Here is a 26,730-nt window from a genome sequence, read left to right as displayed (position 1 = left end):
CTCATCACGAGATCATTGGAACTGGCCTAGATCATCTCATTGTTGTAAAGAGCCATGTCCATCAGAATTGAGCATTGTATAATCTGGTTGTTGCTGTGTAAAATGATCTCTTGGTTCTGCTCACTTCACTGAGCATGAATTCATGTAAGTCTCTCCAGGCCTCTCTAAAATCATCCTGCTGGTTCTTATAGAAAGATATTCCATAACATTCATGTGCCATAACTTATTCAACCATTCTCAGACTGATGGGCATCCACTCAGTTTCCAGTTTCTTGTTGCTAGAAAAAGGGCTGCTACAAACATTTTTGCACATGTGGGTCCCTTTCCCTCCTTTAAGATCTCTTTGGGATATAAGCCCAATAGAAACACTGCTGGGTCAAAGGGTATGCACAGTTTGATAATTTTTGAGCATAGTTCCCAATTGCTCCTCAGAATGGTTGGATTCGTTCACAGTTCCACCAACAATGCTTTAGTGTCCCATTTTTCCCACATCCCCTTCAACATTCATCATTATCTTTTCCTGTCATCTTAGCCAATCTGACAGGTGTGTAGTGGTATCTCAGAGTTGTCTTAATTTGCATTTCTCTGATCAATAGTGATTTGGAACACTTTCATATGAGTAGAATAGTTTCAATTTCATCATCTGAAAATTGTCTGTTCATATCCTTTGACTATCAATTGGAGAGTGGCTTGAATTGTTATACATTTGAGTCAATTCTGTATATATTGTAGAAATGAGGCCTTTATCAGAACCCTTAAATATAAAAATGTTTTCCCAATTTGTTGCTTCCCTTCTAATCTTGTCTTCATTAGTTTTACTTGTACAAAAACTTTTTAACTTAATATCAAAATTATCTATATGGTATTCAGTAATGAGCTCAGTTCTTCTTTGGTCATAAATTTCTTCCTTCTCCACACATCTAATCTTGTCTTCATTAGCTTTACTTGTACAAAAACTTTTTAACTTAATATCAAAATTATCTATATGTGTGGAGGTAGGCTATCCCTTGTTCTCCTAATTTGCTTATAGTATCACTCTTTATGTCTAAATCATGAACCCATTTCGACCTTATCTTAGTATAGTGTATTAGGTGTAGGTCAATGCCTAGTTTCTGTCTTACTACTTTCCAATTTTCCCAGTAGTTTTGTCAAATAATGAGTTCTTATCCCAAAAGCTGGGGCTTTTGGGTTTGTCAAACACTAGATTGCTATAGTCATTGACTATTTAGACCTTTAAACCTAACCTATTCCACTGATCGACTCCTCTATTTCTTAGCCAGTCCCAAATGGTTTTGATGACTGCTGATTTAAAATATAATTTTACATCTGGCACAGGTAGGCCACTTTCATTGGCATTTTTTTCATTAATTCCCTTGAAGTTCTTGACTTTTCATTCTTCCAGATAAACTTTGTTGTTATTTTTTCTAGCTCTGTAAAATAATTTCTTGGGAGTTTGGTCTGGCACTAAATAAGTAGATTCATTTAGGCAGTATTGTCATTTTTATTATATTTTGGCAATTGGTTTGGCAATTGTCAATGCTGTAAAGTTACCCATACATGTAACCTGTAAATAAAAGGCTATTAAAAAAAATAAAAACGAAAACGAAAAGAAAAAAAAGGAAAAAAAAGAAAAAAACTCCTGCTCTATGAGATTCCTTGAAAGAGCTATTCTCTTTTCTTCTAAAACTACCTGTGCCCATCATGGCTTCCTCTTCTACTCCTTCTTTACTTCAAAAACGTTCTAACTCAACTCTCCTTTCTTGCCTTTTTTTCTTCAGTCTCCACAGGTGGCCCACATTCTCTCCAGGGCCACCCTCTCTAGCTGTGCCCTTAATCTATCCCTTGCTCTTTCCTTCAATAGCTGACCTCTCTGTTCATCTCCAGTCCTAAAACAATTCAGTCAGTCAGTCCTCCAGTGGGGATCCCAACCTGGCAGCTACTTCTGCAGGTGCTAACTACCATCAACAGGCAAGTAAGCCCAAGTCAGTTACAACAGCACCTTCCCCCAGGCCCCTCCTCAGTCCATTAGTCCCAACTGCCAACCAGCTACCTCCAGGCAGATGAGCCCTTGGGAAGACCCAAGTACTCTGCTAGAGCACCAGCTCTCAGGTTATACTTCCACATATAGGGGAACAACCGCTGTGGAGAAAGGGCCTGCCAATCATCTGCCACTAAGAGGAAACATCAGCCCCTTCCTCCATCCCCATCCCAGATCATCAGCCTTACTTCCAGCCTGTCCCTGAAGCTGTAGTGAACAACCCCACCGAGGGAATCTCAACCCGCTAATGGATTCTGTAGGTGCCAACTGCCATCAACAGATGGGTAAGCCCAAGAGCCAAGTACAATAGCCCCTCCCCTCCACCTCAGCCCATCAGCCTGCTTCCTTCCTGGCCCTGAAGCCATGATCCAGGGAAGCCGCCCCCTGTGGATATCCTACTTGGGCAACTGCCTCTGCAGGGCCTTCCTCCTCAGCCGTCACAGCTACCAAAGGTCCAGAAAAAAACTGTTCTCACCATTCAAACCCTTGGCCCCATCAAATGGTCCGGTCAACATCAACAGAAACTATTTTATTAATAGAAATGACATTAATGAGAAGTCATTACCATTCTGTGTTGCCAAAGTCCATCTGACTTAGAGCGAAAATATGTGTTGTCTTCTCCCTTTATTAGAAAGGAAGCTTCCCCAGGACAGGGGTTGTCTTGCCCAACTTTGTTCATATCCCCACCACTTGGTACAGGCTAAAGGTACATAGTAAGTGCTTATTAAATGTCCATGTATTCATTCCTCCAGAGAATAGGTGGGGGGATTTGCTTTCCCTATGCCCCCCCATGGGAGGAAAAGAACTATTTGGTTGGGGCTGCCACCCTTAAGGGTCAGAATCACAAAATCTCTGATAGTTAAAAGGGAACCTGTTACCTGAACAGGAACCCTTCCCTCTCCACTCCACATCACAGCAGGGGACAAGTCAGCAGCCTTCCAGGAGGAACCCACTCCTTTCCTCCCAGGACTGTGGCCCACCCAGTCTATTCAAGCTCTCCTTGTCAAGAAAAATTTTTCTTTGTAAATTACCTCCAGCCTACATTTATTTGTCTCCTATAGACTTCCATCATTCATTGCTCTTAAGTCTGCCTGCTGGGGCCCCAAGAACAAATCCAGATCCCTCTTCCATGTGAAAAATGGCGCAACCTTCCCTCTGCTTGGGGACCTTATCATATTCCTCCTAAGTCTGCCTCCTCTGCTGGCCTTCCTGAGATGTTGTGCTGGTTGCCCTCCAATGAATACATCTTCAGCATCTTATCAATATCCTTCCTAAAGTGGGGTAACCCCACTGGACTGGTGCCCTAGTGAGTGACCCCCCAATTGGGACACGGTGCTCTGACTATCATGGCGGCCCTAGAGCTGGGAGGGGCCTCCGAGACTGTCCAGCCCAGAGTTACTCTGTACTGGTACTCTGTACTCTGCCCACAGATTTAGTTCTGTGGCCCCCCCCCCCCACTCCCCCAGTTTAGGAAGGATGTTCCGGCAAGGTCAGCCCCGCTCATTTTAGAGGGCAGCCCCCCCCGCCATGCCCCTGGCTCCCCCTTTCCCCCACGGCCCACGGACCAGCGTCAGAGAGGCCCGCGTGTCAGGACCCCTTCTGACGCTAGAATTTGCCGGGGTGCTCCCGCTCCAGGCTGCGGCGGCTTCTCTGTGAGGTCACGGTGGTTCGGTGGTAACCAGGTTACAAGGACGGGGCCGTAGCCAGAGAGCCCCCGAGCCCGCCCGCTGATTTCGCGAGACTCCGGCGGGGCAGCGAGAAGCCCCCCGAGAGCTGGCCTCCTCCTCCTCCGACGGCGGCGGCCACGGGCCTGACACCCCTCGGCCTCCCCAGGACACGTGCTCTGCCGCCCCGCGGGCCGAGTTCTGAGCGAAGATCGCCGCGTCCCCCGGCCCTTCGCCGCGTGGCGATGGCGGACTGCCACCGCGTCTTCGTGATCGTCTTCCACGTCCACTGGAACAACGGCCAGCACGGGAGCGGGAGCCTGACTGTCCTGCTGATGGTGGGGGCTCCCTCTGAGAGCCCTCCGACCCCGACCCCGACCCCGGCCCCGACCCCGGCCCCGGCCCCGACCCCGGCCCCGGCCCCGGCCCCGGCCCCGACCCCGACCACGACCTCGGACCCGGCTCCGGCCGCTCCCGAGCCCGCGCCTAACCCTTCTCCCTAAGGCCAGGCCCCGGCCCGGCCCATCCAAGTGCCGTTGGGTGGGCCAGAAACAAGAGCCGGGCTCTGGTCCTCGCACCTGCCTGGTCTCCCGGCCGGCCCTTCCCTGGGCACCTTGGAGAGCTCCCGGCCTCCTGCTCTCAGAGAAACAGCCTCCCTTCTTCCTGGCTTCTGGATGCTAGAGGCCTTCATCCTCGTCTTCTGTGGAGCTGACCTTTGTTCTTCATCGGGGCGGGCCCCACTCGGCTTCAAGAAACCAAGAAACCTGTCTTTCACCCTTCCCTCTTCTTTATTCAGAACCGGTTCCTCTTTCCCTACAATCCCTCCCATCTCCTGTCACATCCCATCCCCAGTCCCACATTCCTTATTTATCCTACCCACCCTTTATCCACATCCTAAAATAAAGTAACCTGTTATGAAGTTACTCAAATTTCCTGTGTATTTTTGTTGTCAAGATTTATTAGAGTAATTTTACACATATTTCCTGGTCCCTGCATCAGTTATACAGGCAATTAAGAACTTTCCTAGTTTAATCTCTTTTAAAAAATGGGGTTCTTGACTTGCAAGAACCCCATTTGTTTAACATAGAATGGATTGCTTGCCATCTAGGGAGAGGCTGGGGGGAAGGGAGGGAAAAATTTTGGAACACAAGGTTTTGCAAGGGTGAATGTTGAAAATTATCCATGTGGGACAGCTAGGTGGGACAGTGGATGGAGCACCAGCTCTGAAGTCAGGAGGAACCGAGTTCAAATTTGAACTCAGACATTTACTATTCCCTAGCTGTGGGACCCTGGACAAGTCACTTAACTCCAATTGCCTCAGCAAAAAAAAAAGGGGGCGGGGAGAAGAAAATTATCCATACATATATTTTGAAAATAAAAAGCTTTAATTAAAAAAAAAAAGAAATGAGGTTCTTAAACTGCAGTCTGTGAACTTAGTTTTTAAAATGTATTTTGATAATTAGATTCCAATATAATTGGTTTAATTCTATGGACTAATAAGATGAATAATAAAGTTTTAAAATTACTTGAGGCGTTTAAAAACATTATTCTTACAAAATCAGTCTTCACTCAACTACAAACAGGGATTTAGGATTAACCAAAAGTTTTAAGAATTTATTTCCATAGGCATTGTTGGGAGGAGTTGGGGGGGAAAGGGATACTAATGTGTTTCTTGTGGATAGCAATCAGTACAATAAGTTTATAAAGCAATGTCTAATTATTGAGTTGTTAGGTCAAGAAGAACCTGTCTATCAAAATAGAGTAGCAATTTTTGTGGTAGTGAAAAGCTGAAAGCAAAGTGGCTGCTCCTTTTTTAGTAATTGGTGGGATTGTAATATAAGAATGGAATGGAATATTTCTGTGCTGTTAGAAATGAATATGATGAATACAGAAAAATATTGGAAAGTTTAAGTGAACTGATGCAAAATGAACTAAAAAGGGCCAGAAAAAACCCTCTGCAATAACTACAATATAAATGCTAAGACCACAAGACAACCTAAGAGAAACATCAAAAAATAAGAACAAACTTGGCCCCAAAGAGAGGGATGAGAAGGTATCTCACCCCTTCCTTTTGCAGAAGTGGGGGTCATTATACGGATATCACTGGTACATGTCTTTGATGTGTGTTAATTTTGCTGAGAAATTTTCCTATTTTTAAATTGGAAATTTAATTTAATTTTTAAAAATTGTTACAAGGGATGATGTTGAGCTAATTGTACAATATTTCAGAGTCTGATTCTTTTTGTACAGCAAAATAATGTTTTGGTCATGTATACTTATTGTGTATCTAATTTATATTTTAATATATTTAACATCTACTGGTCATCCTGCCATCTAGGGGAGGGGGTGGGGGAGTAAGAGGTGAAAAATTGGAACAAGAGGTTTGGCAATTGTTAATGCTGTAAAGTTACCCATGCATATATCCTGTAAATAAAAGGCTATTAAAAAAAAAAAAACAAGGGATGATGGTTGGGGTAATGGGGAAGGATAAGGAGGAAAATCTTGACAATGCAAAAATTATATCAATAAAATTATTTAAAATTAACATTTTTAAAAAGAATTTCTTTCCAGATTGATAAGTCCCAATGACTAAACTTGGTTGTATCTGGACATTAGCCCACATTAGCCCACATTAGGGTGCTTTTAATAACACTTACCCTCTTAAAAATAATTTTGTATTCGTTTGCATTCTGTGTACATATTGTACTGAGTCCCCAGAGTAATAGCTCCTTGAGGGCAAAAAGTTTCTTGTGTTTTGTCTGGCTGCTGATACTAAATGGAAGCCAGGCCCCTTGACTCAAGCCAATTGAAGTCAATTAATGGACCACTTAAATAAATGGTACTTCTCCTTTTGTCCCCATTTAAAAATCAGACCGAAAGATACTGTAAAAGGACATCAGTCTACCTACTACATGAATCAGTGGATGAGAAAACAACTTTTTAAAGGTTAAGTGATTTGTCCAAGGTCTGCAAATGTAATAAACATGTTCATTGTCATTATCTATCTTTTGAGATCAATACTACTCCCAGAATTCAATACAACCTCCATTAAGAAGACAGTGTGTTCTCTGAGACATGACTTTTTAAAGGGGGAAGGGGGCATAAATGGACTTGAATGAGCCTGGGGCCCTAGCCAGTGCTTGCTACTCTCAGGGGAGCTTAGGAAAGTTCTAGCGGCCTTGCCTGCCTATGGAGCGCATCCAATCACCAATTGACATCCATGTGGGCTAATATTATTTACTGTAGAGAACAGAACGCTCCCACACAATTGCTGAACTGTGTGTTGGTAGTTTGTGTCTCTGGGCACAGGTGGTAGGATGGATAAATCCCTCCTCCTAAAGTTAGGAAGACTGAGTTCAAAATTCTGTGATCCTGGACAAGTCATGTAACCTTAGTGCCTCAACTATAAAATGAGCATAACAGTAGCACCTAAATGCTCAGGGTTGACGTGAGGATCAAACGAGACAATTGTTTATAAAAATGCTTAGTTAAAGTAAAGTGAGTGGAACCAAAAGAACATTGTACATGGCAACAAAATTATGAATGATCTACTCTGAAGGACTTGGCTCTTTTCAACAATGAGATGATTGGAGCCAATTTCAATAGACTTGGGATGGAGAGAGCCATCTGCCTCCAGAGAGAGGATTATGGGGACCGAATGTGGACACAATATAGTATTTTCACCTTTTTTGTTGTTTACTTACTTGTTCTTTCATTCTCATTTTTTTTCTTTTTGATCTGATTTTTCTTGTGCAGCAGGATAAACGTGGAAATATATTTAGGAGTACTGCCTATGTTTAACGTATATCAGATTACTTATTGTCTAGGAAAGGAGGTAGTGGGAAGATAAGGAGAAAGATTTGGAGCACAAGGTTTTGCCAAGATGAATGTTGAAAATTATCTTTGCATGTGTTTGGAAAATAAAAAGGTATTATAAAATGTTTTTCAAAGGAAAAATGCTCAGTTAATGTAACATATATCCTGCTATATAAGTACTGCTGCTATTATTATTATTATTATTATCTAGCTCAATGGTTAAATAAAGATAATATGGATTCAATATATAATATGATCTCTGAGGCAAAGACCCACGAGCAGAATTGACTTTATAAGCAATGCAAATGGTTCTAGACTAGGCTGTTTTCTATTAAATCGAGCAAACCCCATTGGAGCTCCCTCTGTATGTTAGTCCAAGCCCTCCCTCTCCCCTCCCCAAATCAGTTTTCATGATTTAAAAATGACTGGATTCTTCTCCACTCCCAAGAAGCGTATTTCTAATTTAGCACTGGTGGAAGTCGAAATGCATAGAACGGGTAGAAGCCTAAATTGCCACCTCTCTTTCATCAGTAAAAGAAGGTCCAGCTGTGGGTACCCTTAGGGCTCGAATCCCATGGGAATCCAATCGGAGCCATCACTGTCCTTTCGGTCCCGCCCTCTTCCGTCCGGCCCCCAGCCTCCCTAGGAGTGGGGGGGCGAGGGCGGAGCAGGGGCGAAAAGGAGGAAGGGGAGGGAAAGAGGAAATGAAAGGGAAAGGGGGAAGGAGAGAAGGGGGAAAACGGAAGGGAAAAGGAAGGAGGAGGTAGGAGACGGCGGGGGGTGGGAAGCGGCGGGGGGAGGGGGGGGGCGAGAGGGGGGCGGGGGGGGGGGGGATGCCTGCTGGGAGGCGCAGATGTTTTAATGAAATGTCTAACGGTTATAAGAAGGTCGCTAGGCTGAAGATTTTCAGGGACGATACCGGTAGAAGGAATTTAATTAACTGTCAACTGCCTCTCGCAGAAACATGACACAGAATGAAATTATGCCAAAGTTTTAGGACTTGGTGGAGTTGAGTTTTCAAAACTTAGCGAGGATAAAATCGCAGGAGAGTGTGGTTTAAAGGCCTTATTAGGACTTTGTGAATTACAGACACAGAATGAGCAATGAAGTTTTCACACTGAATGGCTCGAGACTCCAGTCAAAACCCATTAAGGGGAGCTGCCAACTTGTACCTTAGTGGACTCTGCAAGGACAAAGAATACAAAGAAGGAGTAGAAAGATGTGCTTTTCACAATTTGGACTGGATGCATGAGTGGTACCGCTCCCACGTACTCAGAACCCGACTAATAGGTTCGACTAGACTAGGACAAGTTTGTTTAGAAAGGGTCTGTGTTTATGGAGTTTGACAGGAAATCGGCAAGAAGACTAGGGCAAAATGGGAACGGCCCAGGCTAGCTTTGGGCAATGGCTGCCCATATGGGAGGCCATGGGGAGCGGCCCCGGCACCTGGAGATGCAATGCTACATCTCTCTCTGTTTCCATAGCAACGAGAATCACTCAACCAGTGCTTCCTGAACACATCCACCCTAATCAGGAGCTTCTGATGAATTCAGCTTTGGTCCTTAAGGGATAAGGGCTTCAAAAACATATATTTCATCCTTCCCCAACTCTATATTTATTTACCAGTTGCAAGCTCCAGGTTCCTCTCAACCTTGCAGCAATCCTAAGCAGAATTAAAATGTGGTGCTGCTTTCTCAGCTGTATCACTCATCACCTCTGCAATTTGGAGGGACCAGCTTATCCTTATGGGTTGTACAAATCATGGCTGGGCTTTCTGCTGTAAATGTCCCAGGATGCATCTTCTAGTTTGGTGCATCTTCATCTACATAACCGTATTACATTGGATAAGATGCTGGTGAGATTTCAAATCCTCTTGCAGACTTAGCCTCTTGAGAACCAAATGTGGAACTGTTTGTGATTTCAGCACCACTAAATGTAAAGGGAAAGGTTTAGTTTTAGGCAGCTGAGTGGAACAGTGCATAGAAGTATACTGATTGGATTTGGAGTCAGGATGACCCAAGTTTAAATCCTGCCCTCAGACATTAGCTGCACGGACCTGAGTAAATAATTTAAAGAACCCTCTGTGCCTCAGTTTCCTCTTCTGTAAAGATAATGAACTATAGGTATAAAAAAGCACTGCAAAATCTCAAATGGTGATTTACCAAATCAGGGAGACTTTGTGGCCAATAGCAAGCCTCAGGGCTGGCTACCTGTCTAGGCAATAATAGGTAGGGGAAGTTTTCCTTCAAAACCAACAAGATTCACAAATATTACTCTGTGATATATGATATAAATATATGTGATCTAAATATAGCTCTGTCTAGCTCTGGACAGGAGTCCAATAACCACAGTTATAATCCGACTTCGGACACAAACTATGTGACTGTGGGCAAGTCACTTATCTCCAAGGGCTTATCTCAATTTCTTCATTTATTAAATGGGCACAATAACAGCACCTACCTCCCAGCATTGTTGTGAGGATAAGATGAGATAATATTGTAAAGCACTCGGCAAAGTCCCAGCAGGTATAGGTACATCTAATGTTAGCTGTTTATTATTATTGCTCACCACCACTGGTGGGGAATAATCAGACTGACACTAATTGAAGCATTTGTTCATGTAAAGCTCATTTTGTACCAATTTTCATGTGTTCGTGTCATACCCTAAATGAGAAGTAAAAAGATTTTTTATGCTCTTGGATTTAACTAATATGTTCAAATGTTTCAGATTCCCCAAATGTTAGACCAATTTTAAGTTTCTTAAGTTAATTTTCTTTGAAATATATGAAACAGAAATCTGAGTAGCCTGAATTAACTAACCAGCCTCTCTGAATCAGCAGTAAAAAATGAAGCATGCTTTAACTTATAAGACAAAAATCTGTTTGATTTAGCTTTTTCACAAACCAGAAAGAAAAAAAAACATTTTTTTTCTTTTGAGTTGTTTAAAGATGTTAGACTGACACTGAGTGGGTTTTTCTCAATAGCTTAAACATTTAAAATGATTGATGCCTTGAAGGTTGACAGTAAATTGCTTTCCCAAGTAGATCTCATTGCCACTTAATCTTCAGGGTTTTTAAAATGGTCTTAAGAGTAAGAAGCATGCCTGCTTCAACTTTTAATACCACCAGGGAGGAGGAGAGTAATTGTACACTGATACTGGCCAAACTGCGAAAATCAGAATACTGAGATTTTTCGGAAGTCCAAATCTCAATAGGAAATGGATCAAAGAGTTTCAAAGAACCTCCAAGAGGATTGCATAATTGAATTTAATTCCTAAGTCATCGTGAACATGTCTTGGTTGACCATTTGATTTCCTGAATTTTGTCAAAAGGACGTATTGATTGATTAATCAATGAACATTGATAGGTGCACTAAACAGTAGGTGCTTACCTACTGTGATGTTAGGCATTTTCACTAAGCACTGGAAATATAAAAAGAGGCAAAAGGCAGCCTTTTCTCTTAAGAAGCTCACAATCTAATGAGGGGGACAACATGCAAACAAATATATATATGGCAAAGCAAATGCTATCAGTAGGAGATAACAGAGGGAATTAAGAGGGGTTGGGGAAGGCTTCCTATATAGGTGAGGTTTTAGTTGGGACTTAAAAGAAATTTGGTAACAGTCTTTGGAGATACCTTCTCAGTTTCAAAGATGATTTGTTAGAGATCAAATTCATGATCTAATGATAGTTCTATTTTATATATCATAGAAAGTTTTTGAGCATTGTATATCTCACATAATTTCTTGGGTATACTAGATTTTTTTCTATCTTGGTAAGATTTTGCCTAAAAATGTTTTCATATGCATTTTGCTAAAAAAAAAGTGCTTATTTCTTATGTTACCTCTTAACAAAAAGACTTTAATTTGTACTTTTAAAGATAATGTTCAAGAGCTTTTCATGTTGTTACTTGACTATTGGAATTGTTCCTTGTTTCTGTTAAATTTCTTTTTGTTTGTGTGTATGTATGTGTGTGGTCTGTAACATTTGAAATTTAAGACCATTAAATGGGGAGTACTTTAAAAAAAAAAGGTATCTTCAAATGTTTCACTGTCCCAAAGACATGTCTTGGAGTTTGCTTTCAAAGGGTTATGTTGGGATCAGATGAAACAATTTATGTGAAAACACTTTGTAAACAAAAGTATACTACTTTCCAGGTTGTGGGTTGCAGGGTTAATTATAGAAATAATAAGAGTAATAATAGGTGTCATTTATATAGTGCTTTCAGGTTTGCAAAGCACAAATATCTCATTTTATTCTCACAACAATGGGAGGTATGTACTATTATAATCTTCATTGTACAGATGAGGAAACTGAGGCAAACAAAAGTTTAGCAACTTGCCCAGGATCATACAGCTTAAGTGTCTGAGGTAAGATTTGAACTCTGATCTTTCTGACTACTGGTCCACTGCTCTCTGCTGCATCTATCTTCCTTAACTAGCATTTATATCATTCTCTTTAGCTTGAAAAATGCTTTGTAAATATTATCTCACTTGTTCATGCTGACAACTTAGTTGCTATTATTACCTTTATTTTAAAGAAGAGGAACATATGCTATGTTCACTCATTTCTTTGTTTACTTCTTTTTTCTGTTTTTTTTTTTAATTTCTCCCATGGTTTTTCCCTTTTGCTCTGATTTTTCTCTCCCAACATAATTCATAAAACAATATGTATTAAAAATAAGTTAAAAATTGTATTACCTAAAAAAAAATCAAATAAAGATGAGGAAACTGAGGCAAACAGGCAGATATCTGAGGCTAGTTTCAGACCTAGTCTCCAAGCCTAATAATATCAAGCGTACCATCCAGCTGCTTCTTTCATGGATTGCCTTGGAAAACACAATGCTGAGGGAAAGAAATTGCATTATCTCAAGAGCCTTTCAAACTGGGCAGCTATGGTCCATTATGCCAAGCAAGCTTGCCTTCTATACCTGGGTCAGACTTTGATCAGAGATCAGCCCTTTAATCAAAGTCAGTGCCTCAATACACTAACAAAAAGGACAAGGTAATTGCTTGCTCCATGCCTAGGAAGGGAGGGCCATTGTGCAAATGTTACAAACAGATTCTTGGTGAGTCAATCCTTTAGATTATGGAGTCTGGGACAAGAACCTGGTAAATATCAATGCTCCCATCAGTAGTCTTAATCCAGTTCTCCTGAGCATCCTAACTCAGTCTGGGGTCTGGCTAGATTTATTCAGCATTTCCATGGTGTTATTTCTATACCTTCTTTGTCCCCAAGCCCAATCTGCCCATAAACCCAATCCCCAGCTCCTAGTTCTACCCTGATCTCTCCTGGGCAGCCCAGATAAGAAGCAACCTCAAGCCCAGTTCTTTGACCTTTTTTGGAGCCTTTCTCAGAATCATGTTTATAAATGAAGAAAATGAAATACATAGGAGATCACAAAGGAAACACTATTGAAATTTTGTAATCAAAATTGTTTTTACTTACAGAACCCACAGAACTGGATCAGAAAATCCAGTTCTCTCCTTTTCAGATCAGGCATCTGAAGTTATACATGTAGACAGTCAGACAAGGTGCTCCATGTACTTGATGTGGAATTGATGTGCAAGGTGCTCTCTCTTCACACAAATTCAACATACAGTTGTATATGTAACTTTGTTCCTGTAATTCTCACAAACGTTCCATGAGTCATATGAGAAGTCAAGGGTGTAATTGTTGCGAGTATGACTTATTTCCATAAGCACATAGGACAATAAAAATCAAGATTGAATGTGACTGGCCTAGCCTGCTGCATGCAATTCTAATGTGAATACTTGCATATGTCATATTTGGGATGATTATGACTGTGACAACTGTGACTTACCATATATCTGATTCATGGGAGGTTTTTGATTTTTTAAATAGCATTTTATTTTTCCAAATACATGCAAAGATAGTTTTCAACATGTAAAACCTTGTGTACCAATATTTTTCCCTCTTTCCCCCTTTCCCTCTTCACCAAAACAGCAGAAAAAAATCTGATATAGGTTAAATATGTGCAATTCTTCCAAATATATCTCCATATTTGTCATGCTATACAGGAAAAATCAGATCAAAAGGGGAAAAATGAGAAAGAAAAAAAAAACCCAAACAACAAAAAAGGTGAAAATCCTCTGCTTTGATCCACATTCAACCTCCTTGGTTCTCTCTCTGGATGTGAATGATTCTTTCCCTCACAAGTCTATTGGAATTCTCTCAGATCACTGCATTGTTGAAAAGAGCCAAGTTCATGGGGGGTTTTTGAAAATTACATGAATACTTATGATGATGCTGAGGTACCTATGTACCCTAGATCTGATAATGGCTGGGGGGCCATGGTAGTTTTAAACTAATCCTTTTCCCATCAGGATGAATCAAGGAGCTGAAATTGGGAGCTGAAGGTCCAGCAGTACTTCTCCTTTCCCATACCTTTTCAATTTAAAGCCCCCCTTTAAAACTCAGATTTGCCAGACTAGGCACATTGGTACTAGCTAACCCCTTTCCATCTCTGGCTGCCGAGCCTGTCGATTCTTATCTTGTAAACTGTGGCCCCCAAACCCAATATGACCATCGCTTTCTATGGCCTACAGCCCTTCCCAAATTGGTCCTTCCTTTCTGGAGTCAGGATGAAATCTCTTCACTCCAATCCTGGCTCTCCCTGCAGTGGTTAATGGGCCCTTTCAACTTAGTTGTTCTGATCACCAGGTAGTCCAGCTAACTCTTGATCTGAGCACAGCGAGTTCTTTGGAACAGATGCTGACAAGTGCCCCCCAACTGTGTTGGTTCTCTGGGGAGATTTATAGATTGAAAGAAATCACTCCATCTCTAAATTACCCAGGGATGTACGTGTATTTGTCCTGAACACCAAGATTTCTTAGTAGGACCCCAGCAAGAGTTCTTAGATGGTAAATGAACATCACGCCGTCATTGTGCACGTCTTGACATTTACTGTTTCTGAGCTAAAGTTCGTAAGCCTGGAACTAACAGTCCTCAGAGATTTAGTTAGTTTCTGAGTCTTCCTGTCTTGTCTGAGACTCCAAACTCTGGCATTATATGTGTGTATTAGAAATGGCGGGGTCTGACTCCAATGAGCTTTGCTGTTGAGGCCTCAAGGTCCCCAAGCAAGTTCAGAAGTGAGCCATTAGAATGCTCATGGGTCTTCCTGAGGTAGGACTTCTGTTCCTTCCAAAACTAACTTAATTTTCTTGAACATCTGCCTCTCACAATCTTAACTCTGGAATCAGCACTGGAAGTGATGCTGTCCAATTAGTTATCCACCCAGCAGGAGCTGGAGATAGAACTTTCCTGTGGTGAGCTGTGATCTGCAACTACTGTGAGAACAGGCCAAGTTGGATTTAGGCCTGTCCCTCCACTTGGCCACCACTCCAAGACCAGGTGTCTAGATTCTCATCCTAACTGCACAGAACTACAGTTCTTTCTTTCCTTCTAGCTCTTTTCTTGTCCCACCATACTGCAAAAGCTTGAGTCCCACTAGCTCAATTTATTTTAAAATTTAAAAATTAAAAACACTGGGAAGACATCCAACCATCAAAGCCTGGGCTGGGGTGGAGGAAGATCAGCGCACTGTAGAACATAGACTGTTTGGGGGAGAATGTAGCAACCAAAACTCTCCCTGTCCCTCCCAAGCACGAGGGGACTCTGATGGTCCCATGACTGGACTTTAGCCCCAGAAGGACGAACTAAGACTTCTCCAAGAATATCCATGGCCACATTTAGGTCACAGCTCTCATCCCACCAAGTAAGGCTCAGTGATATGTAATGAAATGAAAATAAGTGTCTCTCAGTTAGAATTCCAGGTTCTAGGTGTGCATATCAGTGAAACCATGATGAGATCCTTAGAATTTGTGACAGGAGAGAAACCTAAGTAGTAATGATAACAACTGCTCACATTTATATAGTGTCTGCCATGTGCCAGGTACTGTACTAAACATTTTACAATCATTATCTCATTTGATTTCATGACAACCCTGACAGGTAGATGCTACCATTATTGTCCCCATTTTGTGGATGAGGAAACTGGGGCAAAGAGAAGTTAAGCATCTTGCCTAGGATCACACGGTCCTGGCACTCAATCCATTGCCCCATATGGTGAATGAACCCTACATTGTTAGGAGAAAAGGTCTGAAAAGGTTCAGAGAAAGGATAGGTAGGGTCTCCCAAGATAGTTTCCAGAACACATCTAAATCTCCTGGAGAAGACGTGAGTTCTCCTTGTCCTGGAAAATGTGATTGAGCGGGCCATGTTTAAGAATGTAGTAAGACAATAACAGCAAGACCAGTGATCCACTATGATAGACTTAGCTCTTCTCAGCGATACCGTGATCCAAGACAATTCTAATAGACTTGGGATAGAAAATGCCATCTGTATCCAGAGAGAGAACTGTGGAGATTGAATGTGGATTGAAGCATAGTATTTTTACCTTTTTTGTTTGTTTTTTTTTCTTTCTCATGGTTTTCCCCTTTTGTCTGATTTTTCTTTTACAACACAACTAATATGGAAATACATTTCAAATGATCGTACGTGTATAACCTGTATCAGATTGTTTGCTGTCTTGGGGAGAGGAGAAGTAAGGGAAGGAGGTTGAAAAAATTCAGAACTTAAAATATTACAAAAATGAAATGTTGAAAACCATCTTAAAATTTAAATAAAATTTAAAGTTAGAAAAAAATTAACACAGTAAGGTTGATATAATGTCAAATGCTAATCTGGAACTCAAGTGACACATAAGGCTAACTAATATGCCAGATGAAAGTGTCAGGATCCAAAGAATTCTCAATAGGTTAGAATTGAATCAAATCATAACTGGAAGAGCAGATGGGACAGAAACAGACCTAAAGAGAAGTGAAATGACTGGCCAAGATCACACAGCTAGTAAATAAATGGTCTGCTATTTTCCATTCTGTGTTTGTACTGGATTGGGTTGGGTTGGGCCCCTTCTACCACAATCATCCTTTTTGAGTTTCATGTTTGCCTTAGGTAGAGGGAAAAGATGTTTTCTACAGGTGATAAAATGCATTTTTCTCCTTTTGGTAGAGAGGTGGGGGGACTCTGGGTACTGAATGTTGCACACAGGGCAGACAGCTCCTTGTATTGGTTTTAATTGGTTTTTGGTGTGAAGTGTTCAGTTTTGAAGGGGAATATTCAGAAATGAATAATGTAAAAAATATTTTTTTACTTTAAAAAGTATTCAAACTGGGCTGAATATATTGCTGTTATTTTTTAAAATTTTGCCTAGAACAACTCTGCCCTGTGAGCTGACCTCTAAAACTGATAGAAAGCCACTTCTGTGCTAATCAGAACTGTATACATGTTTCCTAACTTTACTTCTGTGGCTGACTTTTAACTGGCAATGCAAGCAGGGTTCATGCCATTTGCATGGCTGACCCTTGGTCCTTCCAGTTTCCAAAGTGGGAATAAGCCATGCTAATTCAAAAGAGTAAGAGGGAGTGGGGAAGGGGTTCGATGCCATTTGCTCCTAAGCTCCAGACAAAATCCTGCCTGGTAATTATTGGACCCCATGAAGCTAAGCTATAGTCTCTGAATATGGATGAGGGCGTCTGTTAGAGATGTACCTGCCAGCAGAATATTAAGTAGAGCATTTGTTAAGGTGTCTAAGGAAGGTTGTGATTTGGCTCTATCACCTCATATTAAAATTGGGTTTTGCCAGCTGCAGATCTCATTTGTTTTTTTCCATCGATCATGACCTCTGTAAATTATAATTCCGAGTCTATTTATTAGAGCAGAGTGAGAAAATAGTGATTAGAATCAACCAGTCAGATACAGTCAGGGGGGTGCAGAATAAGCACACGAGGAGAAGGGATTTTCAAAATGGGGACCAAACTCCTCTATCAGGCAAGGCAATAAAGCTTGATTCATCCATGAGCAGAGTAGAGCAACCACAGCAAGTGATAAAGATCACTCGGGGTTGAGAAACCATCTCTGAGACCAGAGTACGATAGTGCTCAAAGGTAGGCAAAGGCAAAGAAAACCATCTTCAGGATACTAGCAGGAAGCTTGATTTTCCCACTTTTCTTGTGAACTATTTACATCGAAGCTACTAAGGGGAAGGAAAATTGACTACTTCAGATTTAAATATTTTTATTGGGGGAAGAAGGGAGAAGAGAGAAATAGAGAGGGAAAAAGAAAAGAAGGAAGGAAGGGAGGCAGAAGGGGAGAAAGGGGGGAGAGAGAGAGAGAAAGAAGAGAAGAAAAGGGAAAGAAAAGAAAAGAAAAGGGAAAGAAAGAAAAGGGGAGGGAGAGGGGGAAAAGAGAGGGAGGAATTAGGAAAGATTAGGAGAGTGATGTCAGTCTCAGCAGCAGAGCTAGGGACTAAAATCCAGTTTTCTGCCTTTAAATCCATGCCCCCTCCTTTCTCTGGAAAAAGAAAAGGCTGGGAGATGAATGAGATATTGTATCCTTCCCATAATTCCCCTCTTGGGGGCAGAGAATTTATTGTTAAAGCAGGGGTGGGTGAATGAGGCAGCCCCTGCTCCTGCTAGAGTGAGCCCAGGTGGCTGTGGCAGCTGGCAGCAGAATATCCCCAAGCAGCAGCAGGCAGACTTTCAAGGGAGTTCCCTTTAGTTCAAGGAAGCCTCTAAAGGTTTGTTAATAAGGCATCTTCAGTCTCTTTCACCACTGGTTCCTTGCCATCTGCCTACGGACATACTCAGGTCTCCCCAATTTAAAAAAAACTAAAACCCCCCAACAACCCTTCCCTCGGCTATCCCAACTCAACCAATAGACCCAATACTTTTATTTATAGATCTTGTCATATCTATTTCTTTGCTCAAAAATCTTCAGTGACTCCCTATGCCCCTGCTGCTTCTTCTGTATCTGCTTTTACCTCTCTACTTCTCTGTCTCTTTCCTTTACTCCTTTTTCCTTTTCTGATTCTTTAATGTGGGTATTCTTCAAGAGTCCTGTCCTTGGCCAGATTTCCTCTCTCTATATTTCCTCCCTTGACAGCCTCATTCAGTTCTGTGCCTTCAGCTACCACCTCTATGAAGATGACTCTCATATCTCTGTCTCCAGCACCTTCCTCTCCTCTGAGCTCCAGCCCCACACCTCCCGCCTCCCACTTATCTCTATCTGGCCATTCTAGAAATTCCCCAAACTCACCATGCCAAAACTCAAACTCACGATCTTTCCTCCTCCACCTCACTGTTCTATCTGTAGCACTTTGCTTCCCATATCCATGATTTGGGATTAATGTTAAGTCTTCCCTTTCCTTCAGTAGACAGTGCTGGACAATACCTGCTCCCTCCAGCCTCCTCTTCCTCTATATAGATGCCAGAATTTGTTTCATGTATATTTTTTTTCATTAGTCAATTATATTTGTTAAGTGTTTACTATGTCCTAGGCATTATATTAAGAGCTGAGGTTACAAAGAAAAGGAAAATATATGATTCCTGTCCTCAAGGAGCCCCTATTATATTGTAATGGGAGAGATGATATACAAATAACTATAGACATACAAGAACATGGAAACAGCACAAATGGGAGGTAATCTCAGAGGGAAAACACTAATCATTATGGAAGAATGGCTAGAATACAAAAGGAAGCTTGTGGATGGTGAGATTTGACCTGACTCTTGAAGAATGATGGGAAAACTAAGAGATCTAGGTGAAGGAGAGCAGTCCAGTCACGAGGGGGAGGGAGGAGTGGGCAACCAGTACAAAGACATTAAGTTGGGAGAAGTTTGAATGTCATGTGTGAGGAAGAACCAAGAGACCAGTGTCACTCAATTATAGCATACTTGGAAAGGAGTCAAGTGGAAGAAACTGAAAGGTTGTGAAGGGGTTTGAATGCTATATCTTTTAATGCACAGATCTGAAAATTTAGATCATTTTATTTCTTCAATAACCTCGAGTTTTAAATTCATCTATTTGGCCTTCCATAATCTCACACCATTCTACTTTTCTGGTCTAATTCTATTTTCTCTTTGTTCCAACTCAAATTCTAAATCTATGTTTCTCTATCTTCCCCAAACACCCTATATGGCCTGGTCTTTGTTCCCTATATTTCGAAGTCCTTTCCTCCTCCCACTTTGCCTTGAGAAAGATAGAGAAGGACTGTTTTACTATCCCCATCTTAGATATGAAAAAACAGATTCAGAGAGGGGAAGTAACTTGTCTAAGACATATGACTAAAGTTAAGTGATTTGAGACTTAATCATTCTGGTGATGGAACCATTTCAATATTTCTGACCTTTTAATGACTCTTACTGAATGTGACTCTTCATCTCTTGGAGAAAGGCTATATCTGTGTGTGTGTGTGTGTGTGTGTGTGTGTGTAAAACTGGGAGAGTGGGCAATAAGCTCCCAGTAAGCGCTTTATGAACATGTGCAGTTACACTCTATCTGCTATAAACCTCCACATAGTCTTCCAGGCAACACAGATATGTATTGACATTCCTTATTGTGTGACCAAGAGGAAACTTTTGAGTGACTACTGACTGCAGAGTGATAGACTTCATAGGATACTTATAGAGAGAAACCTCCACTTCAACTAACCCAGAAATGTTGTTTTTAATCTCTGGAGGTAATAAGGCCTGAAATGGTCTCCAGAGGTGAAGGATCAAAATTGAATGGTAGATTTGTTTAAAATGTTACCTATAGAGAGAGGAAGAGGGGGAGGAGAGGGAGAATAAGTGAACCTTACTCTCATCAGAATTGGCTCAAAGAGGAAATAGCTTACATACTCAATATAGGTATAGAAATCTGTCTTATTCTGCAAGTGGGGAGGGTGATAAAAGAGAGGGCACATTGGGGGAGGGAGTGGTTAGTAGCAAAACACTTTTGATTAGGGATGGAGTGAAAGGAGAGAGAATAAACAGGAAGAAATACAGTTAAGCAGTAGTAATTGTAAAAAGAATTTTGAAGCAAGTTTTTCTGATAAGGTCTCATTTCTCAAACGTGGAGGGACCTGAGTCAAATTTATATAAAAAAATAAGAACCATGCCCCAATTGATAAATGATCACAAACATCATCTATTTCCAAAGGGTTATAAATTCATAACACCACCACCACTAGGCATGAATACAAAAAGGAATTTTAAAAAAGGAAAATGACCTATGTGTACAAAAAGGATTCCTAGCAGTTCTCTTTTCAGGGAAAAAAATTGAAAATTGAGGAGATGCCCATCAATTGGGGAATGGCTCGATAAAGTATGGTATGTGCTTGTGATGGACTATTATTATTCTATGGGAAATGATGAGCAGGGTGCACTTGGAAAAAAAGCAAACAAACCTGGAAAGTCTTCCATGAACTCAAAGTGAAATGTGTTGTGTACAAAATAATAGCAATGTTCTAGGATGGCCAGTTATAAATGACTTAGCTATTCTCAATACGGTGATCCATGACTACTCTGAAGGACTTATGAAAAATCCTGTCCATACTCAGAAAAGGAACTGATTGGGTCTAAATACAGATTGAAGCATTCTTTCTTTCTATGTTTTTTTTTCACAACATGACTTTTATGGACATGTTTTGCATAACTTCACATGTGGTTTCTTAATTGTCAGTGGTGATAAAGGAGAGAACCTAGAACTCAAAATTTTAAAAACAAATTTTAAAAATTTGTTTTAAATGTAACTAGGGGAAAATATTAAATAAATCAAACACAAAACAAAAGAAAAAAGAAAAAGTTACCCACAGATACCTAAAGGCTGTTGTTTTAATTTGATCATGTTAAAGGGTAACAGAGTTGAGAGAGGGATCCTACATTATTAGAATGCGTAAGACCAACAGAACAACAGTGGACTAAAAAGAGCTGCCATTTCTCAAGGGATGAAGAATCAGAGTGAGTAATAGGCATTTCAAGGACAAAAGTGTTGGATTGGTTCCATCAATGGAACAATTAATGGGAATCATCAAGGCAGCAGAGGCTCTCAAATTGATTAACAAATGTGTAGTTCCAAAAATTCATTTTGATTGACTGCTAGTGGTCACAAGTTGCTTTGGGAAGTAAGGGGGAAAAGAACAGTCGAGGGAAAAAATGTGTATAAACTCCTAAAAAAAAGAAAGGGAAAGAGGATAGAAGACTTCTTTATTCATAGACATACAATTGCAAAGGAAAAGGTAACTGAGTTGCCAAAAGTTAAAGATAGGAAGCAAAAGAGAAATAAGGGCAACCATGTGGTATCATAGTGTTATATTATAGATCACTCTGGGCCCAGAGTCAGGAAGACCTGAGGTCAAATGTGACCTAAGATACTTATCTTTGTAACCCTGGGCAAGTCATTTCACCCTGTTTGCCTCAGTTTCTATAAAATGAACTGGAGAAGAAAATGGCATACTACTCCATATCTTTGCCCAGAAAACCCCAAATGGAGTCATGAAGAGTCAGACATCACTAAAAAAATGACAAAATAACTGAAAAAGAGAAATTAAAAAATATGAAATGAAGCATAATTAGAGAGTCAGGGTAGTGTGGTGAAAGAATGCCAAGTAGTCAGAGGAGCCATGTCTAAATGCTGGCCTATCATTTATATGACCATGAGCAAGTCACAGACTCTGATCCTCAATTTCCTTATCTACAAAACAGGGTGTTTCTGAAAGAGATGACCTACATGGTTCCTTCCAGTTCTAAATCTAAAATCTAAAATCTAAATCTAAAACAATCCCAGAATGTTGGGGAAATTAGATTAAATAGATAACTATAAAGACCTAACCTGTGATTTCATTGGTACAGGGAACTCTTGCTGAAGAACTATCTTTACCAGTTTTTCTTTCCTGTGATCTATAGGGTAAAAGTAACCCAGATGACTAAGTGCTGAATTGACTTGCCCAGAATCACCACTAGAGGTCAATTTGATTTTGAGAACAGCTCTACCCACTCTACCACTGTGCTGTAGATTCATGGCAAAACTTGACTGGGTTTAATAGAGAATGTACTTTTTTCTTTTTTTCAAATATGGATGGGACATTTAAAAAAAAACTGATCACACTGTAGGCCCCAAGAAATTTATAAATAAATGTAAGGAAAAAAACACCAGAAATTTTAAGCATTTTTATAGCTCATGACACAGAATAGTAATCCATAAGAGAAATGAGAGCAAAAGAGTCAGATCTACATGCAGTTTAAAGATGATCAATTTTAAAATGTTTAGAATGGCAGGGAGGCTGAGGCTGGTGGATGACTTGAGCTCTGAAGTTCTGAGGGTTAGTAACTAGGCAAATTGCCTGCTGCATGAAGTCTGGCTCCAATGTGGTGATTCTTGGAAGCAGGGAGCCACCAGGCTGTCAAAAGAGGGACTGCCTAGGTCAGACATAGAACAGGTCAAAGATCCCATACCAAACAGCAGTGGACACCTAGGAATAGCTACTGAACTTATAGTCTGAGCAAAATAGGGAGATGCAAGCTTCAAAAATATGCCTAGAATGGCAGGAAGTAGAGGTGAGGGTAACACAAGTGTTCTGTTGAAAGAGGGACTGCCTAGGTCAGAAATTGAGCAGATCAAAGCTCTCTTGCCAATCAGTAGTGGATACGTACTGCATTTAGAGCTTGAGCAAAACAGGACCCAGGCTTCCAAAAAAAAATGCTTAGATCAAAAACTAGATTAGAGAAACAATTAAAAATTATATGGAAGATAATGACAATAATAAAAGAACACATTAAAATTTATGGGACACAGTGAAAGTAGCTCTTAGAGGCAAATTTATTTTCTTGTGCTCTTATAGGAAGAAAGTAGAAAGAGAGAATATTAATGAGTTGAATTTGCAATTAAAAAGAAGAAAAATCAATAAAAAGAACTCTAAAATAAGCACAAAAGATGATAGAACACAATTCAAGGAAGAAATTAACAGAAGTGAGAGCCAGAATAACAAATTGAATAAATAAAACAACCGATTTTTAAAGGATCCACAAAATTGATAAACAGTTAATTAAATCAAAAATTAGAGCCAAGGCAACCAAATTATCAAAACAAAAAGGGCAGAATCATATTGAATAATGAGGAAGAATTTAAAAAGTAGTTGAGAATATTATGTGCAATTATGCTAGAAAAACTACGGATGCAAAAGTAATGGATGAGTACATTAAATATATAAGGCATCCAAATTGATAAAATGAGAAATAGATCATCTAAACAAAATAATAACAAAAATAAATTGAACAGCATGTTAATGAACTGCCATGTAAAAAGGAAGGAAGAAAACAAGCATTTATCAAGTGCCTACGGCACTGTGCTTAGGTCTTCCTGACTCCAACCCCAAAGTTCTATCTACTGTGCCACCTAGCTGCTGATGTGCAAAAATAAGAATAAATAGCTACCATTTATATAGTGCCTATTATGAGCCATGAAAAGTGGCTAGTGGCGCTGCAGTGGATAGAGTATAAGACTTGGAGCCAGGAAGATTGTATCTTCCAGAGTTCAGACACTGTCCCCTGACCAAGTGGGATAAGATGGGAAGATTAGGAAAAAAAAAAAGGAGGAATCACTTCACACTGTTTGCCTCAGTTTCCTCACCTGTAAAATGAACTGGAAAAGGAAAGGACAAACCACTTCAGTATCTGCCAAGAAAACCCCAAATGAAGTCACCAAGAGTCAGACTTGACTGAAAACAAGTGAACAACAATAAACTTTCCAGGTACTCATACTAAGCACTTTACAAATATTTCATTTGATCCTCACAACAAGCATGGGAGGTAGGTGCTATTATGATCCCCATTTTGCAATTGAGGAAACTGAGGCTGGCAGGTGAAGTGACTTGCCCAGAGTCTGCACAGCTAATAAGGGTCTGAGATTGGATTATAAATCAGTTCTTCCTGACTCCAGGTCCGATGGTCTGTGCACCCTGGCACCACCTACTAGCGTTGATACCTAAAATCACACCAGGACCAAATTAAATAAAATTTATAAAGAACTGATATAAATTTATGTTCTATTCCAGTTGTTAAGTGGTCAAAAAATATGAGTGGGTAATTTTGAAAGAAGAACCATAAGTTTTCAACAGCCATGTTAAGAAAATGTTCAAAATCTCTCAAATCACAAATCCAAGCAACTCGGATCCCACTTGACACCCCTCAAGCACGCCACGACAGTACTGCTAAACCTGTGAAGAGATCCAACATTTCTGTAAAGCAATGTAGAGTCATTTTAAACATGAGGAGTGAAGAAGAGAAATAAAAGAATTGAATATTGAATGAAATATTGGAAAGCACCATAAGGGCTACCTAAATGTTTATTCCCACTGACCCTCTGTTCCCAGTGGGGGAAAAACAACCTAACTCTACAAAAATATTCACTGCAAACTGGCTGAACAAATTGTGAATGTGGTCAAATATTCTTGTGCCATAAAGAAAAACTTGAAGATATATTATACAAGAAGTTGAGGGTGAGGAAATGAGAATAAAAGAAACAGTTTACATATTCTTTTAACTATGTAGTGGGGGAAAAAACAATAGCAGCAACAAATGGTTTTTCTCCACAAAGGAAAACGGACCCAGAAGGATCAGAACAAGAATGCTGTGGGTGCTAGCTCATGAAAGACAATAAGTATGTCTTAGGGATAGGAGCAAGAATCAGGAAATTACAGAAGCTACAGACATAAGTTGAACCAGTTTCTTTGTTAAATGTTCTTTGTGAAATCTTGCATGCTCATTTTTCTTCTTATGCCCTTATTTACATATTTATTTATGTTTGAATTCCTGAACTTGGCAATGGAAGTTAAAATCTAAATTAAAAAAAAAAACTAAGGAAGGAAGGAGCTCATGTGATTAAGTCATATGAATTCCATCACAAATAGTTTAAGTTTTCTAAATTTCTTGTCACATAAATAAATTCCTACAAAGCTCAACTCAAGCATCGCCTCATACGTGAGGCCTTTCTTAGTCTCCCAATTATTGGTGCCCTCCCTCCACTCAAATTCTCTCCTTTCAGATTAGATGATCTCTAAGGTCCCTTCTAGTTCTGAATCTGTGTGACCCTATTATCTATTCAAATTGTTTTCCCTGGCTTTCTTCCCTGGTAGAATGTAAGCTTCCCAAGGACAGAAATTCTTTCATCTTAGCATGTTCAGTGCTTAACACAGTGCCTGGCTGATGTCGTAGCCTGAGGGATCAATTGATTGACTGGACATCAATGTCCTAAACTCCTATGTCTTTCATGCTTTTAGGTTTACAAAGTACTTTCTTCACAATGACCCTGTGAGGTGGGGAGTATAAATATCATTGACCCCATTTTAGAGAGAGGCTCAGAAATATTATCCAGAATCACACAACTAGTAGAACCATGCCCTTCTGCCTGCATCCAGCATTTTTTCTAACCCACCTTTCTCAATCTCTTTATTAGATGTGTTTAGCCCTAAGCCAGAATCCAGCTTTCACACAATTGATCAAGAAAGGTTCTCACAGCAGATACCAACCCTTAGCATGCTTATCTCTCTAAATACTTATTTCTCTCTCAGCATTATATATCCCAGTATATCTTAGGACTTAGATAAAAAATCATTTCTCCTGGACATCCACTTCTTCCAACATGCTCGTATAATCATACATGCCATAATTCTTAAAGAAAAATAAATATCTAATCATTTACTTACAACAGCACAATTGGTCATCAGTTGTGGGGGTTATATCATTGAAAATCCAGTTGTCTTCTTCCCAGCTCACCACTTTTCCAATGTGGTATTTCTGAAAATCCTCATTTTCCAAAATGTGATCCCACAACCAAAAGTGGTACGAATTACTCACGGTGCTGTCAGCGCCCTTATCTGGCTGGCTTCCTTCCTTCCAATGGAAATGTCCTAGACCAAACTCCCATTGGCCATCATGTTCTGAGAAGTGGTCATGCTACCAGCAGCCCTGTCTAATTGAGGAATAGCTTATACCCCATTCCATATTGGGCACCACATTGTGCCATTTAAAAAGAAAAAATCTGTGGTTAACAGGAAACATTATACCCAAGATGTAGACTCTTAGCCACCTATATTCTCCTTCCAGTCCAAGTGCTACATCTTCTGTACCCAAGGAAGTATTTTTAGTCACATAAGAGAAAGCCATCTAACTCTTCCAAGTTGGTATTTACCAGTGACAAGTCAACACAGGCTGTAAGTCGGTTAAGCTTAGGAATGAGCTGGGCCAGCCTTATGTATTGGTCACAACTTCCCTGGAAGTCCATTCTTTTCCCTTTGAGGGATGCTGCATCTTTCCAAATGGGAAGAAAGGTGTGGGGGGGGCGGGGGGGAATAAGGGAAGGAGAGAAGAAGGGAAA

At 40.4% G+C, this 26,730-nt stretch overlaps 1 protein-coding gene across 1 annotated transcript in view; it reads right to left on the bottom strand.

Moving 5' to 3' along the window:
* Positions 1–3,608: 3,608 nt before the first annotated feature.
* The window catches only part of LOC111721598 (adhesion G-protein coupled receptor G4), a 31,297-nt gene continuing 8,175 nt past the window's right edge, over positions 3,609–26,730 (bottom strand). Inside the window, 5 exon segments of the mRNA XM_031945060.1 lie at positions 3,609–3,991; positions 26,060–26,269; positions 26,272–26,365; positions 26,367–26,528; positions 26,530–26,685. Coding sequence (XP_031800920.1) covers positions 3,609–3,991; positions 26,060–26,269; positions 26,272–26,365; positions 26,367–26,528; positions 26,530–26,685 — 1,005 coding nt within the window.

Source organism: Sarcophilus harrisii, chromosome X (assembly GCF_902635505.1).
Source record: "Sarcophilus harrisii chromosome X, mSarHar1.11, whole genome shotgun sequence".
NCBI lineage: Eukaryota > Metazoa > Chordata > Mammalia > Dasyuromorphia > Dasyuridae > Sarcophilus > Sarcophilus harrisii.
This window is presented reverse-complemented; position numbering and strand designations above follow the sequence as displayed.